The sequence below is a fragment of the Abramis brama genome, assembly GCF_963993115.1.
Source record: "Abramis brama genome assembly, chromosome: 16".
Classification (NCBI taxonomy): Eukaryota; Metazoa; Chordata; class Actinopteri; order Cypriniformes; family Leuciscidae; genus Abramis; species Abramis brama.
Window position 1 is genome coordinate 17,722,216 of NC_139978.1, and position 22,840 is coordinate 17,745,055.

The window sequence follows — 22,840 nt, forward strand, 5'->3', positions numbered from 1 at the left end:
GTTGATACAAATTACTTGTTACCGAACTATCCCTTTAAGTGAAATCATCATTTCAGACTTTCTGATATAATGTGATTTCTCCTAAATAGTGTGATTTCTTTCTAAAAAGTAAAAAAACAAACATCTGATCGATCACTTTACTAGATTGATTGTTAAGATATAAAGATAAAGAAGTATACTAATCTGACTCTGCCTTTAAATGAACAGAGTTTCTATTTGTTTTCTGTCACATGACATTTTCCTTTAAACTGAGTCGATGCCAGTCTGGCTCTGAATTCAGTATGGGTGGCAAGTGTTTGTTGGCTCGGTGTAAGAATTTGTCAGGTTTGCACTGGTTCCCCCGTGATGCTGACAGAGCTAGATTGTGGCTGCAGGCGGTGGGTTGGCCATCAACTCCCGACACATCAAGATTGTTTGTGTGTAACAAGCATTTTTTACGGGAGAGCTTTTATAGACACAAGGACTATGGCATTGCTCATGGAGGTAATATCCGAAGAGAAGACACTGACAAAAGTCTCAAATACCTTTCCATCCCTACAGGGCAGCCGGTAAGTGTCTTAATAACCATGATATTGTCAATCTTGCTGTTCCTTTGTGGTTTAAAGATTAATAATAATAATCTGTTTGATTATAAATAATCATATGATCACGGACCTATTCGAATAAACAAGACATTTTTTTCTTTCAGTTTCACTTCAACTGTTGGCTGGAAATATTGGAATTTTGCCCAGTGACCGTACCAGAAGGAGGAAGCCTAAATATGGTCATTGGTGAGATGAATTTATCGTGATGTCACAAACAGCAACGTTTCTGGGTCCTTCACACAGTCAGATGGCGATTCATAGTAAATGCACATTAGTTATGTGAAGCATATAATGTAACAGTTTTTGTTATATTGTTAATAAATGTTATTATAAAGTGATAATACCTTAAGTGAAGAATTGTACAAGAAAGAAATTTAAAAAAATGTTGGGAAATTGTCGGAAATGTAACATGTTCATGAATTGTAATGACATTTAGCAGATGTTTAATTTATTATGATTTAAGATTTATGAAGTATTTATTAAATCAAATGTTATAATAGCTATAGTAAAATATGCTTTATAAATCAAGCAATGGTTTGAAATAATCTGGTTGTGATCAGAATTCTCATAAGAATCAGCAGACACATCTTAATAGTAAAGAAAGCTATTCTTGTTTTTGATAGTAATTTTTGGTCAGCTCCCATCATATTTATGAATACACATATAATATATATATATATATTTCAAATTGACTGCTTTTATTCTCTGTACTATTGCATCCTTGTTTTTGTTTTCTTTTAGGAAGCAAAAGGAATTCCAAGATTTTTAATGTATTGTGTGCCTTATGTTTCAGGCTATACATTTAGCTTGTCTTATTATCAACATCAATTATTCAAATCTTTTTTGCAACCCCTGTATTACAAATAGGCTTGTTTTTAATAAAAACTGACTTGATCTTAAAGTTAGTGGGGTTATGTTTACATGTGGCAATATGTGCCTCTCACAAGGTCTCTGTTGAGTATGTTTTCCTATCCTAGCCATGTGTGACCCTAGTAACTTAAAGTTGAAGATTTCTTTGTTCTGGTGTTTATACCATGAAGCCGGTTTAGGTGGCAATAGCCAGGTATGTTTCAGTTTAGTTTGCGCCAACCCTGGGTATTAGGCACCATGGAAGTGGTTTGGCTTTTAGCAGTGTTTATCGCCATAGTAACTTACGCTTCACAGCTAACCTGGTCCAGGGCAGGTTATGTTCCAGGTAAGAGGTTGCAAACCGAACCTGGACCAATCAGCAGTGAGCAAAGGATAAAGTCTACTCCAAATTAAAGGTCACTACATAGCAAATGATTTTTAAAGACAAAATTGACTGGCTTTTACTAATGCTTATTTAGAATAATAATTTTGTATGATTGATCTATATACCCTTAATCGATCACACATGTACAATTTTAGTTTATCAATTATTATTACGCACAGTTTAAATTAATAAATGAAGGTAATATAAATACGCTTTAGAATCAATAGATATAGCTATAAAATGACTAGGCTACACGTGAGCTTAAATTTTCAATTCTCTCTAAGTTATACCTTTTATCAACTGTACAAATTAACTTAACAACTTTTACTTGCACTGATATAGCAATATTTTTACGGGGCTTCACTAGAAATTGTGTCGCATCTGCGTATCGAAGCTTCAGTGTCATACATAGCAGCTAACATCACTCCTTAACGATGTAGGAGTAGCGTAAGCTTTGACGCCTCTCGCGGTTCAAACAAACAGGGCTGGGTAACAAACTCAAGCTCCTCCGACATTTCTCTTTAACAATGGTCGTTTTAGACTTCTAATTCGTGACTGGTGTTTTGTTTTGCTCTGCTCTATCCTCTGCGCTTCCGCGTTCGTCATTACGTTGTGCGTCAGGTCAAGGGTTACTCTTTCTTTAAATGTTATTTAACATGTCCAATGTAAATACTGTATGTCCAATTTTTTTAGAGAGAGTAGGGTGAGATTCCTTCAATACAAGGAAAAATATATATACAAAAATTTAAATTAATAAAGTTACCTTTATTTCAAGGTGTTTGTTTTCACTTGATATACTAAAAAGTAAGAAAGCAACAATAGTTTTCATAAGTTTCTATTGTGCTGTAAAAGTTTTTACCAGGCGATTTTACTGATTTTACTTTTACTTTTTTATATCTGTGCATTAAGCCACAGTGTTGCATTTAACAAACTCTTGAAAACAACATAAAACAATTTGCATAAATTATAAAGACTGCATTTAGAAAGGAATTTCTAGAACAATCTTTTGTCAGAAAACTCTAACTCATTTATCAGTCTTATTGTGCAGTCTCTCTTATTTCTGAGCAGAGTGTTATATAGAAGTGAATTCTCCATAAGAGCACTCAGTTTGATGAGTGTTCTCCTTTCTGCAAAATATTGTGTGTATATTTCTTCAGAATGTGGGTCCATCTGGGCATTCTATTGCCTTTCTAACATTTACCAGCAGCATGTGTCTTCTTCCTCCATATGATAAGTGCCGTTATGAGGAGAACAGCCACACATTAACACCAACACACTGATAAGACTGAAGGATCCTGGGTCATGTCACAAATGTTTGTATCCTATGTTTGATATCCTTCTGTTGTTTGAAAAAAAAAAAAAAGGATAAATAAACTAGTGAAAATATGAAAAGGATATTTTAGAATAATTTATTTTCTGAAATTCCACAGGGCCAGAAATGTAATTGAAAAAAACATCCATAAATTTACTCATCACAGCCCTCTGCTCGTCTCAAATATTTTGCTCAATTTAAAACAATGAACATATATTTTCATACTGTTGTCCTTTCATGGTCATATTGATGAGATATTGATGTCAGATTAGTAGCAAAATTGTTTGTTGTGGTTGATGCTAAGCTATGAATCAAATCTTTGAAAATGTATGATTTTTTAATTAATTAATATTAAAAAAATAAAACCATTGGCAAATATCATGAAATGGTTTATTTCTATAGATATATATTGCATGTTGAGTGCCCTCACAAAATTCTGGTTCTTGGCGCCCTCTACTGGTCAATTTAGATTGATTTTTGTTTCTATAAAACAAATTAGTAATAGTCATTTGACAGATTCTGGTGGCTGAAATAAAATTCTAAAATCTAAATATTCTGCAATTCATATTTTTATTTATATTTCAAAACATCTAGTATTGGTCTTGCTACTAAGTTCAGCATTTCCATCAGAATAGCTTAACATAGGCTAACAACTGAAAGAAATATTGTAGTTTTTGACAGTCGATTTAATCTGTCAGCTCTTCTATCACAGACTAGAAATTATCTATATTTTAATATATTTACATACTTTACATAATATTTAGCCTATAAGATAAGATAGGCCTAAAAATGATATGGACAAAAAGTCGGTTGACAAAAAATCAGATCAAATCTTCAAGTTTGTGGCCAGCATAATGTGACTCTTCTCAGATGGTGTGTGTTGTGTTGATTTAATAAACACACTGAAAATAAAATGTACAAACTGGCGTGTAGCCTTTATTCCCTAAGCACTCCCCTTCTATTGTTCGACCTCTATATAGTCATCTGTATATTTTATACTGCTGCCATCTATAGAACAATAATAGGAATAACAACTGATCACCACAGAGTGAAGAAGGTTTGGCAGGTTAGCATTAGAAGTTAGTCCTGCAGGCTTAGTTATGTATTCCTCCAAATAATATTTCTAAATAAATTTATTGTATTTATATTTCCAAATAGATTATTGACTTTATATAATATTTAGGTTGTTTTCAGGTTGGTTGTGACACTTTTTCCAAGTCATCTCAATGGTAAAAAGTGTCCCAATCACCCTGAATTCCCCCCTATATAAGATAACAACTGTACCATTGCTTTTCTGTACTTCTTTATTTTTATTTTTAACTTCTTCATTTTTGTTTTTGTGGAAAGAATACATACTTCTGCATGCATTACAGAGATCAGGAATTTATTCTGCCAAACTTCCTCATGCTTCTTAGTATAAACTCGGCCATTCTATTGTGTCTATCAGTCTTAATATCAACTCACCGTCATATATGGCATATTTGTAAATTCAAATGAAACCAAAAAACAGCATTGTCGTCATCTTGCTGGTAAAATATTGTTGCAAATATTGCAAATTCATAATATGAAGCCTATTTATAATTAATCTATATGAAAATCAATAGGAGTTGCATTTACATGTAACCTGATTTACTGAATTCTCTATTATTTCTTCAGCTGTCATTGGTGGTGCACCTTAAAAAAGATTTAGATTAGAGCCACTGTACTTTTTATCCATGATATAAATATTCAATTAAGATCATATATAAAGTATTTGTCAGTGTATCTTCACTGAGATATCATACACTCTAGGTTGTAGATGATGAATCAACATATAACATGCATGGATGCATTTGAATTAACCTTTGCAAAAAAAAAAAAGTGCAATTATAGAGCAAACCAGATGAGAACTTCTCTCTCTTTGATCAATCAATAAAACAGTTGTGTACACCAGCAATGCAGTTGAACTGGTTGTGTTTGGTGCCTCTGAAGATCTTATGGAAGGTTTCAGTGTCTTTAATAAGCTGATACACAGTCTGTTACTCAATGTTCACTCTGATGTGCCACCGAGTCCTGCAGAGGTTCAGTGTATATAATGTATTGACTTCCAGCTGATATGACGTGTGCTATAAATGAAGGGACATGAACATGAAATCATAAGTATTTTACAATATAATTAAAATGGAGTAACCATGATATTTCTAATGCCTTATTGCAATTTTGTTTTGAAAATGTGCATATGAGTGTGTGTCTGCACACCAACCTGTGTGTTTTCTTTTGTAGTAGATCAGCCCTCCTGCTGCCATGATCATCCCCAAAACCACCCCTGCAGCTCCAGTTATCATCTTATTCCTGTCAAACTCTGACAGAGATGAATCTGCAAAATAAAATAGTGCTGAAATATTCAATGGTTTGTTATGCAACACACACAATTCTGTCAGTTGAGCCTTGAGATAAAATTGCAATAGTAACCAACAACTCAATGAGTCACTTAAGTTTCACTTTTTAAAAATAAAATAGGAATTACAAATGTTTCATTTCTTATATATATATATATATATATATATGTGTGTGTGTGTGTGTGTGTGTGTGTGTGTGTTATCATTATCTGATTTTAGGAATCCTACTAAGAATAAGTGAAATAAAACTTTCAAGGGAGGCAATAAAAAAACTATAATAATAGTGATGCTGGCCTGAGCAAGAGTCCTGTGGTTGGTTAAATTGTTTAGGCTATGAAGCAAACAAAATAGTTTCCTCTTGCTCAGGTGAAAACAATAACGGAACAAGTAGACATAGTAGAAACTATAGTTTGGTTTCTGTGGTCATCAGTCTTAGTGTATCTTACCCCAGTGATAGACCATGGGTGTATGAGAACTGGCGTGCTCCACCACACAGGAGATCGTCTCTCCAGGTTTGGGAAAGTATTCCAGGTGGGAGTGAATCTGGTAGTACCAGTCTCCATTAGACAGCTCCTCAGTGGAGGTCACATCAGCTACCACCGCTTCATCATCTCTCATCCACGTCAGTTTGATGGGTTTGGGGTAGAAGTCATAGGCACTGCAGATCAACATGGCTGGACTTTTACCACTGGCCTGCCTTACTGACCTGACGATGACTTCTGGTTTTACTGTAGACATGATGAAGTTAATTTTGTGTTGTGATTCATGTGTGGTTTCAAAAAGTTTTTAGTGTTAAGTGCATCTCACCTGTTTTTTCTAACTTAAGGAAGAATTGCCCAAAGTGCTTGCATTCGGCAATGTCTTTCTCTGCCTCCTTATGTAGCCACTCAGGTTTTTTATTAAAATCATCCGCCCATTTCATTGCATATTCAGTGTACGCAACAACTTTATTTTCAGTACTGTTAAATCTCAGCAATTCCATTTTGTCATAATATATTGAGAAGATGAGCTCAACATTTTGTAGAGAACCAAGTACACGACAGAGAATTAGGATGAATCCATAATGTCCATGAACTAAAAAACAAGCAGCCAACAAACATTTTGACAGTTTAATGATAATAATAATAATAATAATTCAGTAATAATAATAATAATAATAATAGTAATAATAATGATAATAATAATGTTATGATACAGTCTGTTTAACTTTGCAAAAACATATTTCTAAATGAGAAATTTCAGAGTAAAGGCTTTAAATGGCATTTTTTTAGTAAAAATAAATAAATTCAAATTCTTGAAAATAAATTCAATTCAATTCAAGTTTATTAAAGTCAGATTATAGCTTACCTGTTTCAAACAAAATATGCAACAACAAGGCCAGGTGTATCACAAGATAATACCGCATTTTGCATTCAGTGTTGTTTTACTGGCATGGAGATGGAATGAGTCCTAAAGCAGTTACAGTAAGTCTTAAATGATGCCAGCCCAGTTTGGCATCGCAACTCATCAAACTGGAAAATCAAGCTTATGACTGACCCACAAAACAACATGTGATCGGGTAACTTACACTGGAACATTTTTCACAAGCTGAGCTACACTGAGTTACAAAAACTGAAGTGAAGGTTCTGTATACTTGCTGACAAATGGGGATTGTTTATAAACAAACTGTTCATTCATTTGACTGTAGTTTTTGTTATTTGGATTTTCCCGACTGAGGACTCACAGGAGATTTTAGGTCACCCTCTCACCCAAAAAAAGATTCAGAAATCTATGGGTCTAAAATGTGGAATGTTTATGTTCTTGCCCCACTACTTTAGCCTATACCCTTTTTCTGTGAATAAAAATGCACTCTCCATAGTACCTGAAAAACCTATACAGTGTGTGTGTGTGTGTGTGAGTGTGTGACCCGTGCTAGCAAAATAAGTCGGTATGTTGCACGGTCTAGTTCTGAGCTACAGGCAAAACAAAATGAAAAATATCAATTTTAGTCGAATTCGAGGTTTTCACTAAAATTAGTTCATTATGCCCTCGTCCAAAGATCCCAATGCTCCAAATAGCAATTAAACATCCAAAAGTATCTTTATTTGTACGTTTTTCTGAGACGAGTAGCCTACCTTTCCTTTGTCCATGAAAAATGCTGTTTTTCTCTGCTCGCTTCTCGATGCCTGCACTTCCCCTCAGCACAAGTTTTGCATCGTTGTAAAGCACAGTATTCCAACTTCGTGAATATTCATAGCGAATTCTCGATGGCATGAGTCTAAACCAATGAAATGTGATTTTCAAACTCATGCTGATGTAAACAAAATAATATTACTCGCGCAGACTGACAGATCCGAAGCGTGCGCAGAAAGACACTCAGACCGTGTGATACTGATACACAGAATTGCAGTATTTCAAAATATCTGTCTTGGCTAGTATTCATGCAAACATTATGGCACGTCTAAAGTGAACGTTTGGTTAACTGCTGGGGAAAACATCTGATGTGTAACATTATATTAGATCCGTGCGGTACAGAAAATATATAGTAGGCTCTAGGCGAATGGTTTCACGTCCATGAAAGTCAAAGCTGTAGGCCTTACAGTAGGCCTCCTCTTTAATCCGGTAGCGTAAGATTGTACTCGCCTTGCTTTAAAGGGTCGATAGCACTTTTGCTGAGTACACTGCCTGTTGGCAATGTGAAATAAGTATAACCAGGCCCACAGAGATGTCTGTGAGAGCACCTGACTTCTGTGGCTAGCTCTGCTAACAGTCCCGCTATCAAGTAGTTAGGCCTTGACAGGCCCCCTTGAAGGCGGATGCCCAATGAGTTGGATGCTTTGCATTGCAAAGGCAAAACCTAGCCCTGAGCCTGGTCAATACTTATCAAGTTTTGAGTATAGTGTTCCAGAATCTATCTGAGGATCGTTCTGTATGAATACTTAGCTCCCTAAAATCTGGTCGGAAGGTCAAAGGTCAAATATATATCATACATATATATTTTGTCCTCGTATTCTTTCTTGTGTGACACACCTGAATGAAAGGCTCATTATGCAGCTCATTATGCGGTTCATTGTCTTCTCCGGTGTGAATCACATCATTATTCGTGATCATTCACGCCCCTACACATATTGCCATATTGCTCACAAAAAGTGTCTTACAAAATTTAAATCAATGTATTGTTTTATGTGAATGATTAGGCAGGATGATTTTCAGATCATTTTGAAGCAAAAACTCTAGGTGACAACATCCATTAGTCAAAGGTATTGTGGACACATATTAAGTATGTGTTTTGTGGCCTTATTTCAGAAACTTTTTTAGTTTAATTAAACTTAAACTAAAAAAAATTAACTTAATTTTTATTTTTTTCAATAACCATGCATAAACATTATTCTCTCAAAAATACAAACATGTACATACATGTTGCTCACATATTATGGTAGTCCTGTTTGTGCTGAATAGAGTGTAATGACACCATTGCCATTAATATGTTTATAAGCAACTGAAAAAAGCACAAATGTCAGGGCATGTCAAAACATCTCAAGGACCCCAAAAACCCCTTAGACCCCAGAGGGTTAAGCCCTGTGTTTCAGTTACTGCTGGTGTTTTCTTGTTGACACTAAGTGTGATTTGCCTTGCCATTGTTTGCTCTTCTCCTGTGTGTTTTGTTTAATATTGGTTGTATATTTCTGGAATACTCCTTCCATCTTCATCAGCCACACAAAACATCAACAATGGGGAATTATTTTATATTTTTAATTAATTTCCACTTTTATTTGAGAAAAACAAATTTGGATTTAAAAAACATATGATCAGACATATCTGTCAAGAGTCCTTTTCCATAGTATACATATTAAAATTGTAACCTACTTAGGTAGTGTGATTCATTTTGAAGGAATGAATGAGTAGTTTCTCATGACCCATGATGCAGCTACTATATATAGAATTTAAAACCCACCACACTAAATTCAACAGTAGAATATTATATCACGTCTTATGAAGACTGTTTTAGCTATTGTATAACACCTCCTCTGCTGTGAATATACAACATAGAGCCCTGAAAACATAAAATCAAAGCATGTCTCAATTGCAAAATCAGTGCAAAGGACATTTATAGTTAATTAACATTAAAATCAATTTTAAATTTTCCTTCAGCACACAAGTAACTTCACATGAGAACCAAAACAAAAGAATATCTACAGGTGTCAGTGTTATTGTATCAGCATTAATTGCAATTGTTTCCTTTGGCAATGAAAAAGACTCCAGTGGCCAAACCCAGCAGCCCAAGAGCCAGACCAACTCCACAGAACACTGATGGACCGATGCTGGGCTCCTTTATCTCCACATCTGCACAGACACAGACATTTGTGACATTCATCATGTGATTCTAAAAGGAATTAGATGTGAATAAATAAATACCTACCCCATGTTCTGGTCTGAGGTTGTTGAAGGGCTTTGTGCTCCACAGAACAGCTGTAAATGTCTCCTTCCTCTGGAATGAAGCTCAGTCGAGAAAATACATTAAGTGTCCCATCTTTGTTGGGGTAATATCTGCTGATGGTTGATCCATCTGTCACATTCACATTGTTCTTGGTCCATGAAACTTTGACAGGTGGAGGGAAGAATCCAGTCACATGACAGATCAGGGAATTCTTGACATTCAACTGTGCATCATTTTTGGGATAAATTGAGCTCCAGGGGGATTCTGATGAGACAGACACCACCAATCCTAATATGAAATTTCATACATTTCAATAAAACATTTTTGGTGTTGTTTATGCCTGTGTTATGTCTTACCAAGTGGTACAGATGAATTGGCATACACCTCTTTAAGCACACCTGCAATAGTTTTGCAATTAGATACAGCCTTTTTTGCGTCCTCATATGACGGAATCTCAATTTGGCCAGCAAAGTCAGGTAATGTGATGATTTCTCTTTGCTCTTTGAAGTCTACATGTGCCACTTGTTCATCATCATATTTGACAATGAAATCTTCTTGATCTAAATCACCACATGCTTCAATCAGCCCAAATTCATGATAACCTAAAATATTAAATCAGATCATTATTATTGGGAATAGACTCATATTTATACATGTACACTGTAAAAAAAAAAAAAAAAAAGTCAGTATGAAGGAATTTTCCATATTGTTTTTTTACAGATGTTTTACCTGTATTTTGAATTACACATTGCATTAGTTTATGTTTTAAGGGTTAACGGAAATTTCCGTAAAATTACTGGATAATGTCCTGGCAGAAAATTACCAGTACATTTTCCGTTTTTATTTTTTACATAGACAGAGATATAATTAAATTGAGATAAGTTACAATACTTTTAAATTGATATACTTTTGCAACTATTACAGGAGGTGTATATACTTTTTTTGAAAAGTATTTATCAGCTATTTATAGAATATAAAAACATGTATAAAGATATACAGTTAACACTACAATACAATTTACTGTATATTCTGTGTACTATGAAAATATCAAGCCTTATATAATCACTCATACTCACATAGGCTACTTGCTGCATATAACAATAAAGTAACAACAACAACAACAAAATAACAAAAACAATTTTTTTATTTAGCACCTGATATATGCAAAGATAACCGTTGGTTATTAAGATACTAAACAGGTGGTACAAAACAAAGAGCATATTTTGGTTTTACTCCTTTTTACATGATACAAGATTTGTTGAGGAACAAAAGTCTCCATTTAATAAAGCAGCAATTAAATGGTTTTATACTTACTTTGGGCATTAATGTAAACGACACAGACACCAATGACTAAAATTCTTAAGAATCCGTCCATTTCAAGTCAGTAAGAGGGTGTAGCAGAATGTGCCGCTCAAATAGAAAGTCAGCAGCTTTTCATGAGAAACAGCACCACCTTCTCTTTCTTACATCATCCTATTGGTTGTGTGTCAGTGACATAATAGTCTCTATGGGAAATATGTCCTGAGCAGCGCTGCAAGAACAAAGCCTAGGAAGTTTAACTTATACAAAAGATTGTTTGTTGACCACTAGATGGTACTGCTGGATAACATAAGCAAAAACCATAACCCTAAACATCATGAAATAAAGGAGTTCTCTCTCTTTTTCCTTATGTCAATGCATTAGGTGATATTTTTAGTAGGGATGCACCGATCCAATACTCAGTATCGGTATCGCCTCCGATACTGCCATTTTTGGCGGATCGGGTATCGGTCAGACAAGGCCGATCCAAATCCGATATTGTGCGTATTCTATTCTGTGTTATTGTTAAGCCCCACAAAAGGCACACAAACATTATAAAGCACCATAAGTTTTCGTGCACAATATTATAAGTGTTCTGAAGCCATTATATAGTATAATGTGAGATATAAATTAATATTTAAAGGAGCTGTATGTAAGAAATGTATTTCAATTAATCATAAAATGGCCCTGATATGTCACTAGACATTAAGAAATCATGTTCATTTCAAATACTTATATCACTGACAACAGTAGTCCGGCCAGGATATTGTCATTTAAAAAGTGAACTTGCAGCCCTCAACTGATGTTGATGTTGTCATCTTGTGTTTTGGCCTGATGCTCCACCCTCCACATATCTACTAATCACGAAGTCAGTAGTGTTTCGGCATCCAGGTTGCCAGCTCTGCTCTAGTTACCACAGCTACGTAGCAGCCTACATTCCTGCTGAATCCTGCAGCCTATCTGGCAACCTCGAGTCAGGGGGGAGGTAGTCTCGCGTAGCCAGACCTTCAGACTGACGGCTGAAGGTCTGGAATTCATAGCAGCTTTCTTTGGCCAAGGCCCGCCCATAAGGCCGTTTGACCGACATGTCAAACAACCAATTACAGTTCGTTTCGTTCAGTGTCACGTTTCGTTGCGTGGAAATGTCCCCACAACAACAGATCGGCGTGCAACCATAGACTGCAACAAGTCAGTCAGCATAGAAAATCAAAGAAGGAGAAGAAAACAAGCAGTAAGTCATTGATCTGTTTGTGCACGTATAACAACAATTGCGTCTGCATTACCACATCTGATCAAAACACCGAGTAAATCAGTAGGAAACGTAATTACACGTCTGCGCTTTGTTTCCAGGCGGACCGAAAATAAACGCGACACTCGCGCCCCCCGGAAATCCGATAAAATTCAACCAATCAGATGACGACTTCGACATTCCTGAAGTGTTTCCAGTTAAGTGTACCATATGCATCAGACGTTTAGCCAACGTTCCGTGGGCGTGACGTCTGAGGCTGAGACTAGGGGGGAGGGGACACACCGCTCTACAGTAATTTGAAAGTGATTGCAGTACCAGTTTTGGCCACAATCTTACATACGGCTCCTTTAAGTCGTTAAATTCAAGATCACATAAACGTTTCCCTCAGCTGTGGCTGTCAATCATTCTTCATTCAGCATTCAAACAGCGCGTCGCGTTCGGTTACGACAGTTAACACGATGAAACTCTCTCCAAGATGATTCAGTGTTACTATTATACTTGATCTGTAGATAAAGGTCTATGGTTTCGCATAAAACAACTTTATCTTGCTGGACTTTATTGCTGTACCTTAATCATGTTACTTTCTACCGGGTGTCTGTTAGATCACAACACTGGAGTAAAGTCAGGTAGCCTACTATTTGTTCTGCACGCGCACAGTAACTGAAATTTAAAACTGTTAAAAGAAAATGCTGAATAGACTATTGCATAGATAGATACTGTATAATACACTACGCATCAATATGTATTTTCTTTGTGCTTTAAACTTTTCAATGCGGACTCGACGCGCTGCGCGCTGTGACTCATGTTGCTTCCAGCGCATCATTCTGCGCTCGGGATGCGCATAAGCGCTGTGTGCCGCACTGCATTGGAGCCTTTCATATCATAATACAGTGATGCAATGAAAGATTATCAATAGCCGTTCTTGTTCTGTCCTATCTATTATGTTGCTACCTCATTAAACAGCTGTGCTATATATTTAAAAAATGTCTCAATTTTATAGTAGGATATAAAATAATTGCTATTTTTGCTATATTGCTATTAATTGCTAAGTTTTACCTTACACTTATTGTCTCTAATTTGTTTCCCACTAAACATTTTTTTTTTCACAAAATGTTCAGATTTTATACAATTATTGTGCACTCGTGACTTTTCTAGACTAAATTTTACTGCTGAATTATCCACTAATCTAGTTTATAATAGCATTTATGTCAGATTATGATCATATATTTTTTGTTGTTGTTTTTCTTTTTTTCAGTTCTTATTATCATTTCAACAAAGAGTTATAGAAATTCTACTTGATAAAAAAAAAAACTGCGCTGGTATCGGTACGGATCGGTATCGGCCGATACTCAGAATTTTTGGTATCGGATTGGATCGGTTCTGAAAAAATGGTATCGTTGCATCCCTAATTTTTAGAGAATAACAAAGGCATTATGGTTGTAGATGTATTATTAACAACAAATTAATTCAAAATTAACATTAAAATATTTTAATAATTCAAATCTAAACGGGCATTCTCTGAGAATTTCATTAAAAACTGACTGATCCACAACTCTGAGAATTTATTTTTAATCAGCCTGAAATTTGTTTGCATCACAGATATGATTTGCGAGAATGGAAAAAAAGGCTTTTTTGACAGGTAGGTTTGAGGAATAATAAGGCTGCGTTAACACTGCAAACAATCCGATCTTTTACTCACATCTGACAGATCAGAATTTGTTGCACACGTGTAAACACAAAAATCCACGAGCAACTCAAAAGTTTTAAAAAATAAATAAAAAATGGCAGGTTGTGTTTGTGGAATATCATCTGAAAAGGAACCACATAAAAACCATAAAACAGTCCAGCATATTTACAGAGGAATGTCAAGAGCGTATTTATCAGTGTTGAAGTGGTGGGCCAACCAAGGAAGAACCTTTGGAATAAAATGATTATCCAACACAGTTGGTTATGTTTAAAGTGAAAGCAAATTTTTGAGAGAAAATCTGGTGCGTGTCAGATGCGTGCTATTCTTAAAGTCACAGTAGTAGCCTATAGTAAACATGCTGCAGCTTGTCCTTAAAGGGATAGTTCACCCAAAAATGAAAATTCTGTTCTTATTTAATCTCTAATGTTGTTCCAAACCTGTATTAATTTCTTTCTTGTGCAAAACACAAAAGAAGATATTTTGAAGAATGTGGCTAACCAGACACAGTTTGCAAAGTTACTTTGCATTTAGACATTGACTTCCATAGTAGGAAAATATGGAAGTCATAGGGGACTAGCAACTGTTTGGTTACCCACATTCGTCACAATAACTTTTTTTTTTAAGAAGAAATTTCAGTTTTATACATTTTGTGGCATCTTCATTTTTAGTTAAAAGTGTTCAGTGACACAATATGCACTTCATACATTTAATTGTGTTCACTGTTCAGTGACACTGCAATGCAAATAGCTTTGCTAATAAATTGGAATGGAAGTTTTAATTTTCTACTATCAATAAATCTGCTATCAGTTATCAATATAATGTGATACACATAACAAAATACCTCAGCTGGTACACAGCAAGTTGTATTTTCAGCTATATTTTTAAAAAATTTGTATTTGTTTTTAAAGTATTGCAATTTCTCGCAATATGTATCGTATCGCAATATATCTTGATATATCGTATCGTGATATGTATCGAATAGTGAGGCCCTTGCCGATACCCAGCCCTAATTTAAATACAGTAGCACTTTTTACAATGCCGATTTTTTTCAAAGCAGCTTTACAGTGATAACAGGAAAATAATGTAACAAAGTTTGTTTCTGCTGTATAGCAGAGAAGAAAATAGCGTTATAGTCCAGCTTAAGTAAGTTCAGTGATGGTTCATTTTTGTTGAAAAAAGTTATTAATTTAGTTCATTTATATATATAGCCGCTCTGGAGAAAACAGTGATGTCATCGTCCAGCCCAGTTCAGTTCTCATATAATGGTGTCAATGCAGGCAGATCAATAATATTGTTGAATATTAAATGTCAAATGTCCCCAACTAAGCAAGCCAAAAGCCAAAGGCGACAGTGGAAAGTAACCAAAAAACCTTGGGAGAAACCAGGCTCAATCAGGGGGCCAGTTCTTCTCTGGCCAACGAACGAACAGTGTATGATTATGATTCAGGCAGCTTTAAGGTCAGAAGTCAGATTGGATCAGAACATTCAGAATATATGTCTAGTTCCATCTGGCTGAAGATCGTCACGCCGGTATGGAGACTACTTTGTTTAGGATCAGTTCCGATGGGTGTAGTGTCGATGAGGCCTTCACAGGGGAGAGTCTAGTTGACACAATCTCAGCTGTCACTTCAGGGATGCGTTGTGGTCGTGTCTAGGCGCAGGTCCACCATCTGGTCTGGATACGGCCCGAATCCGGCTGACTACATCATGCGTTGTGGTCGTGTCTAGGCGCAGGTCTTCCAGTCCTGCAAGCTTAGTTGTGTATTCCTCCAAATAATATTTCTAAATACATTTATTGTATTTATATTTCCAAATAGATTTATTGACTTTATATAATATTTAGGTTGTTTTCAGGTTGGTTGTGACACTTTTTCCAAGTCATCTCAATGGTAAAAAGTGTCCCAATCACCCTGAATTCCCCCCTATATAAGATATGACCCAACTGTACCATTGCTTTTCTGTACTTCTTTATATTTATTTATTTTTTACTTCCTCGTTTTTGTTTTTTGTTTTTGTGTAAAGAATACATACTTCTGCATGCATTACAGAGACCAGGAATTTATTCTGCCAAACTTCCTCATGCTTCTTAGTATAAACTCGGCCATTCTATTGTCGGCTATTCTATCATCAGTCTTAAAATCAACTCACTGTCATATATCTAATTTCTATTTATTGTAATGTTTGTAAATTCAAATGAAACCAAAAACCATTACCATTGTTGTCATCTTGCTGGTAAAACATTGTTGCAATATTAAAGATCTTATGGAAGGTTTCAATGTCTTTAATAAGCTGATACACAGTCTGTTACTCAATGTTCACTCTGATGTGCCACCGAGTCCTGCAGAGGTTCAGTGTATATAATGTATTGACTTCCAGCTGATATGACGTGTGCTATAAATGAAGGGACATGAACATGAAATCATAATTTACAACATAATTAATACAACATACTTTCTAATGCCTTATTGCAATTTTGTTTTGAAAATGTGCATATGAGTGTGTGTGCACACCAACCTGTGTGTTTTCTTTTGTAGTAGATCAGCCCTCCTGCTGCCATGATCATCCCCAAAACCACCCCTGCAGCTCCAGTTATCATCTTATTCCTGTCAAACTCTGACAGAGATGAATCTGCAAAATAAAATAGTGCTGAACTATTCAATGGTTTGTTATGCAACACACACAATTCTGTCAGTTGAGCCTTGAGATAAAATTGCAATAGTAACCAACAACCCAATGAGTCACTTGATTTTTATTTTTTATTTTGGTTTTTATCCGAAAACCAGTCAGTATGTGTGACCACCATTTCCCAGACGCAGTGCAACACAAATCTTTTGCATAGAGTTGATCAGGTTGTTGATTGTGTCCTGTGCAATGTTGGTCCACTTCTCTTCAATGGCTGTGCGAAGTTGCTGGATATTGGCAGGACCTGGAACACGCTGTTGTATACGACAATCCAGATCATCCCAAACATGCTCAATGGGTGACATGTCCGGTGAGTATGCTGGCCATGCAAGAACTGGGATGTTTTCAGCTTCCAGGAATTGTGTACAGTTCCTTGCAACAGGGGGCCGTGCATTATCAAGCTGCAACATGAGGTGATGGTCGTGGATGAATGGCACAACAATGGGCCTCAGGATCTCATCACAGTATCTCTGTGCATTCAAAATGCTATCAATAAAATGCACCTGTGTTCGTTGTCCATAACATATGCCTGCCCATACCATAACCACACTGCCACCATGGGCCACTCGATCCACAACATTGACATCAGCAAACCGCTCACCCACACGACGCCATACACGCTGTCTGCCATCTGACCTGTACAGTGAAAACCGTGATTCGTCCGTGAAGAGAACACCTCTCCAAGTGCCAGATGCCATCGAATGTGAGCATTTGCCCACTCAAGTCGGTTATGATGACGAACTGCAGTCAGGTCGAGACCCCGATGAGGACGACGAGCATGCAGATGAGCTTCGCTGAGGCGGAAATTCTTTGGTTATGCAAACCGATTGTTGCAATCGGTGGCTGGTCTCAGACGATCTTGGAGTTGAAGATGCTGGACCAGGGGCCTCATGTATCAATCTTGCGTACGCACAAAAACTTTGCATACGCCAGCTTTCACGCTCACAGTCGGATGTACTCACAATGAAATTAACGCGAGAATGTGCGTTCCTCTACACCAATTTCATGTCTGGTGTACGTACATTTCTCATTGTTTTTGTCCGTTGGCGACTCTTACAGGCAATGAAATGAAGTTGCAAACATAGCGAATTGTTCTACAAGTCTATCGCACCACCACCTGTGGGAAGCATTGCTATTAATTTGCAATTTATAAAATAATTGACATATATTGTCACACGAGCCTTATGGGAATATTCGATCAATTATGCAATTAAGTAAGAACATACAAAAGCATATGCAAATTGATACAACCCTTAGTCTATAAATAAAATAAAATAATAATATAAAATATAATATAATATAATATAATATAAATAAAAATATTAAATATAAAATATTAATTAATATAAAATATAATATAAAATAATATATATATATAAATAATATAATATATATATATATATATATATATATTTATATATATATATATATATATATATATATATATATTTATTTATATATATAATAATTTTTATAATAATTTATATAATAATAATAATAATAATAATAATACCGCATTGACGGCATCAGCCAAACTCTCCCACTCATATTTTTTCCTTTTGTTATTAATTCTGGAGGACAAAGTTCCAAATAAAATATTTTTTCTCGTTTCTACCTCCGATAGTAGCACCTCCAATTCACTTTCTGTAAAGTTTCGTTTCTTGCCGCTTGCTTTAGCCTTTTTCTTACTGCTTTCTTTTGCCAAAGTGGACTCATTACCATATTTAAATTGATTTAATTAAGGGAGGAGACTGGGTGGGGCGTTGTTCTCGTGCATGTGCGCTCAATTTTACGTTAATTGGGATGTACAAAGAGAATATGCGTGGGATCCTTCGTACGCAGAGATTCATACATCTGTTTTTTTTTGTGCGTACGCACATTTACAGCTTTGTCCGTACGCAATGTTTTAGTATGAATTCAACGCAAGTCTTTGTACATGAGGCCCCTGGGCTGGTGTGGTTACACGTGGTCTGCGGTTGTGATGCTGGTTGGATGTACTGCCATATTCTCTGAAACGCCTTTGGAGACGGCTTATGGTAGAGAAATGAACATTCAATTCATGGGCAACAGCTCTGGTGGACATTCCTGCAGTAAGCATGTCAATTGCACACTCCCTCAAAACTTGCGACATCTGTGGCATTGTGCTGTGTGATAAAACTGCACATTTTAGAGTGGCCTTTTATTGTGGCCAGCCTAAGGCACACCTGTGCAATAATCATGCTGTCTAAACAGCATCTTGATATGCCACACCTGTGAGGTGGATGGATTATCTCGGCAAAGGAGAAGTGCTTACTAACACAGATTTAGACAGATTTGTGAACAATATTTGAGAGAAATAGGCCTTTTGTGTACATAGAAAAAGTCTTAGATCTTTGAGTTCAGCTCATGAAAAATGGGGGCAAAAAGTGTTGCGTTTATAATTTTGTTCAGTGTATATATATACAGTGGGTACGGAAAGTATTCAGACCCCCTTAAATTTTTCACTCTTTGTTATATTGCAGCCATTTGCTAAAATCATTTAAGTTCATTTTTTTTCCTCATTATTGTACACACAGCACCCCATATTGACAGAAAAACACAGAATTGTTGACATTTTTGCACATTTATTAAAAAAGAAAAACTGAAATATCACATTGTCCTAAGTATTCAGACCCTTTGCTGTGACACTCATGTATTTAACTCAGGTGCTGTCCATTTCTTCTGATCATCCTTGAGATGGTTCTACACCTTCATTTGAGTCCAGCTGTGTTTGATTATACTGATTGGACTTGATTAGGAAAGCCACACACCTGTCTATATAAGACCTTACAGCTCACAGTGCATGTCAGAGCAAATGAGAATCATGAGGTCAAAGGAACTGCCTGAAGAGCTCAGAGACAGAATTGTGGCAAGGCACAGATCTGGCCAAGGTTACAAAAAAAATTCTGCTGCACTTAAGGTTCCTAAGAGCACAGTGGCCTCCATAATCCTTAAATGGAAGACGTTTGGGACGACCAGAACCCTTCCTAGAGCTGGCCGTCCGGCCAAAATCGGGGGAGAAGAGCCTTGGTGAGAGAGATAAAGAAGAACCCAAAGATCACTGTGGCTGAGCTCCAGTGATGCAGTCGGGAGATGGGAGAAAGTTGTAGTAAGTCAACCATCACTGCAGCCATCCACCAGTCGGGGCTTTATGGCAGAGTGGCCCGATGGAAGCCTCTCCTCAGTGCAAGACACATGAAAGCACACCTGAAGGACTCCAAGATGGTGATAAATAAGATTCTCTGGTCTGATGAGACCAAGATAGAACTTTTTGGCCTTAATTCTAAGCGGTATGTGTGGAGAAAACCAGGCACTGCTCATCACCTGTCCAATACAGTCTCAACAGTGAAGCATGGTGGTGGCAGCATCATGCTGTGGGGGTGTTTTTCAGCTGCAGGGACAGGACGACTGGTTGCAATCGAGGGAAAGATGAATGCGGCCAAGTACAGGGATATCCTGGACGAAAACCTTCTCCAGAGTGAACTGGACCTCAGACTGGGCTGAAGGTTCACCTTCCAACAAGACAATGACCCTAAGCACACAGCTAAAATAACGAAGGAGTGGCTTCACAACAACTCCGTGACAGCCAGAGCCCTGACTTAAACCCAATTGAGCATCTCTGGAGAGACCTGAAAATGGCTGTCCACCAACGTTTACCATCCAACCTGACAGAACTGGAGAGGATCTGCAAGGAGGAATGTCAGAGGATACCCAAATCCAGGTGTGAAAAACTTGTTGCATCTTTCCCAAAAGGACTCATGACTGTATTAGATCAAAAGGGTGCTTCTACTAAATACTGAGCAAAGGGTCTGAATACTTAGGAGGACCATGTGATATTTCAGTTTTTCTTTTTTAATAAATGTGCAAAAATGTCAACAATTCTGTGTTTTTCTGTCAATATGGGGTGCTGTGTGTACAATGAGGAAAAAAAAATGAACTTAAATGATTTTAGCAAATGGCTGCAATATAACAAAGAGTGAAATTTAAGGGGGTCTGAATACTTTCCGTACTCACAGTGTGTGTGTGTATATATATATATATATATATATATATATATATATATATATATATCTCTTTAAAGGGAGGCATCAAAAAAACTAATAATAGTGATGCTGGCCTGAGCAAGAGTCCTGTGGTTGGTTAAATTGTTTAGGCTATGAAGCAAACAAAATAGTTTCCTCTTGCTCAGGTGAAAACAATAACGGAACAAGTAGACATAGTAGAAACTATAGTTTGGTTTCTGTGGTCATCAGTCTTCGTGTATCTTACCCCAGTGATAGACCATGGGTGTATGAGAGCTGGCGTGCTCCACCACACAGGAGATCTTCTCTCCAGGTTTGGGAAAGTATTCCAGGTGGGATCTGGTAGTACCAGTCTCCATTAGAGTCCTCTGGTCATATTGACCAGCCATCACATCAGCTGCCACCGCTTCATCATCTCTCATCCACGTCAGTTTGATGGGTTTTGGGTAGAAGTCATAGGCACTGCAGATCAACATGGCTGGACTTTTACCACTGGCCTGCCTTACTGACCTGACGATGACTTCTGGTTTTACTGTAGACATCATGAAGTTAATTTTATTTTTTGATTCATGTGTGGTTTAAAACATTTTTTTTTTTGAGTTCAGTGCATCTCACCTGTTTTTACTTCCATAGGGAGGAATTGCCCAAAGTGCTTGCATTCGGCAATGACTTTCTCTGCCTCCATTTGTAGCCACTCATGTTTTTTATCTCAGCAATTCAGTTTTGTCATAATATATTGACTAGATGAGCTCAACATTTTGTAGAGAACCAAGTACACGACAGAATTAGGATGAATCCATAATGTCCATGAACTAAAAAAGAAGCAGCCAGCAAACCTTTTGACAGTTTAATAATACAACATGTTCTGATACAGTCTGTTTAACTTTGCAAAAAAAATCACATATTTCTAAACAAAACATTTCAGAGTAAATTTAATTTAAATGGCATTTTCAGTACAAAGAAATTTAACGTAGAACTATATTAGTTTCAAACAACATATTGTCACGGGTGAGGTGGAGATATAGTATACAATATAGTGCACGATGAAGGAGATACAATAGGATACTTTAATTCAAAACTTAGACCAGAAAACAAACAACCACAAATCACTGATAACTAACTATATATATATATACTGTATATAATACAAGACCAGAAACAGAGGGCTTAAATACACAGAGAACAGCTGGGGAAAATTAACTCAATGACAGTAACCATACTAACTAGCAGGACATGTAGCTCAATCAAAGGAATTAATGAGTGGCTATAAACTGAACAATGAGCACAGATGAAGTCCAAACACAAACTGAAACATGACACATATACAACAAGGCAGGTGTATCACCAGATCATACCGCATTTTGCATTCAGTGTTGTTTTACTGGCATAGAGAAGGAATGAGCCCTAAAGAGATTACAGCAAATGTCTTAATGCCAGCCCAGTTTGGCATCATCACACTGGAAAAATCAAGCTTATGACTGATCCACAAAACAACATGTGATCGGGTAATTTACACTGGGACATTTTTCACAAGAGCTGAAAAAAACTGAAGTGAAAGTTCTTTGGATATTTGTCGGCAAATGGACATTGTTCATAAAGTAATTGTTCATTCATTTGACAGTAATAGTTTTTGTTATTTGAGGTTTTCCGACTGAGGGCTCACAGGAGTTTTTAGGTTACCCTCTCACCCAAAAAAACTTCAGAAATGTATGTCTAAAATGTGGAATGTTTCTGTTCTCGCCCTGATACTTTACACCCTTTTTTACGAATCGAATACGAATCCATTTAATCATTCAAAATCACAATTATGAGTATTATTCATACTCTCGTCATAATTTCAAATCATTCATCATTGCATATTATTTTATTAATAACCAGGTTTAGAAGATAGAAATGTTTGTACAAACTCATAAAAAACCTTTATATGTAGCAAATAAAACCTGAATTTCCAAAGGAGC

The 22,840-nt window shown here is 36.4% G+C and overlaps 2 protein-coding genes and 1 pseudogene across 5 annotated transcripts; all 3 read right to left on the reverse strand.

The window, feature by feature from the left end:
* Positions 1 to 4,005: 4,005 nt before the first annotated feature.
* Positions 4,006 to 7,027, reverse strand: LOC311066628 (rano class II histocompatibility antigen, A beta chain-like). Of its 2 annotated transcripts, none has more exons than XM_084087909.1 (5): positions 6,856 to 7,027; positions 6,316 to 6,582; positions 5,955 to 6,236; positions 5,373 to 5,486; positions 4,006 to 5,235 (listed from the first exon to the last, which is right to left on the reverse strand). In XM_084087909.1, exons 1-5 carry the CDS (start codon positions 6,911 to 6,913, stop codon positions 5,153 to 5,155), a joined length of 804 nt encoding a protein of 267 aa, XP_083944035.1. In that variant the 5' UTR covers positions 6,914 to 7,027; the 3' UTR covers positions 4,006 to 5,152. The 2 variants fall into 2 exon arrangements, with proteins under 2 accessions (XP_083944035.1, XP_083944034.1); XM_084087908.1 differs by having other exon boundaries at positions 5,373 to 5,504.
* A 1,889-nt stretch (positions 7,028 to 8,916) lies between these two features.
* On the reverse strand, positions 8,917 to 11,385 carry LOC311098234 (H-2 class II histocompatibility antigen, A-U alpha chain-like). 2 transcript variants are annotated; one of them, XM_084138319.1, is made up of 4 exons: positions 11,240 to 11,385; positions 10,282 to 10,527; positions 9,908 to 10,189; positions 8,917 to 9,831 (listed from the first exon to the last, which is right to left on the reverse strand). In XM_084138319.1, the coding sequence occupies exons 1-4, from the start codon at positions 11,298 to 11,300 to the stop codon at positions 9,710 to 9,712; spliced, it is 711 nt and encodes a 236-aa protein (XP_083994445.1). In that variant the 5' UTR covers positions 11,301 to 11,385; the 3' UTR covers positions 8,917 to 9,709. The 2 variants fall into 2 exon arrangements, with proteins under 2 accessions (XP_083994445.1, XP_083994446.1); XM_084138320.1 differs by having other exon boundaries at positions 9,908 to 10,087; positions 11,240 to 11,346.
* Positions 11,386 to 16,468: 5,083 nt separating this feature from the next.
* LOC311098511 (DLA class II histocompatibility antigen, DR-1 beta chain-like) lies at positions 16,469 to 21,655 on the reverse strand (annotated as a pseudogene). The gene is made up of 4 exons: positions 21,498 to 21,655; positions 21,130 to 21,414; positions 16,675 to 16,788; positions 16,469 to 16,551 (listed from the first exon to the last, which is right to left on the reverse strand). The product of its transcript is annotated as a DLA class II histocompatibility antigen, DR-1 beta chain-like (transcript).
* Between the last annotated feature and the right edge of the window lie 1,185 nt (positions 21,656 to 22,840).

Bases quoted from the DNA above. Each gene is read 5' to 3' on its own strand.
- LOC311066628 (XM_084087908.1), bottom strand. From the start codon at position 6,913: ATGCGGTATTATCTTGTGATACACCTGGCCTTGTTGTTGCATATTTTG. The intron at 6,583-6,855 runs GTAAGCTATAAT...CTTGTTTTTTAG, and splicing joins GCATATTTTGTTTGAAACAG to TTCATGGACATTATGGATTC. The intron at 5,505-5,954 runs GTAAGATACACT...TGAATATTTCAG, and splicing joins ACCCATGGTCTATCACTGGG to CACTATTTTATTTTGCAGAT.
- LOC311098234 (XM_084138319.1), bottom strand. From the start codon at position 11,300: ATGGACGGATTCTTAAGAATTTTAGTCATTGGTGTCTGTGTCGTTTAC. The intron at 10,190-10,281 runs GTAAGACATAAC...CTGTCTCATCAG, and splicing joins CAATTCATCTGTACCACTTG to AATCCCCCTGGAGCTCAATT. The intron at 9,832-9,907 runs GTAGGTATTTAT...GTGTCTGTGCAG, and splicing joins ACCTCAGACCAGAACATGGG to ATGTGGAGATAAAGGAGCCC.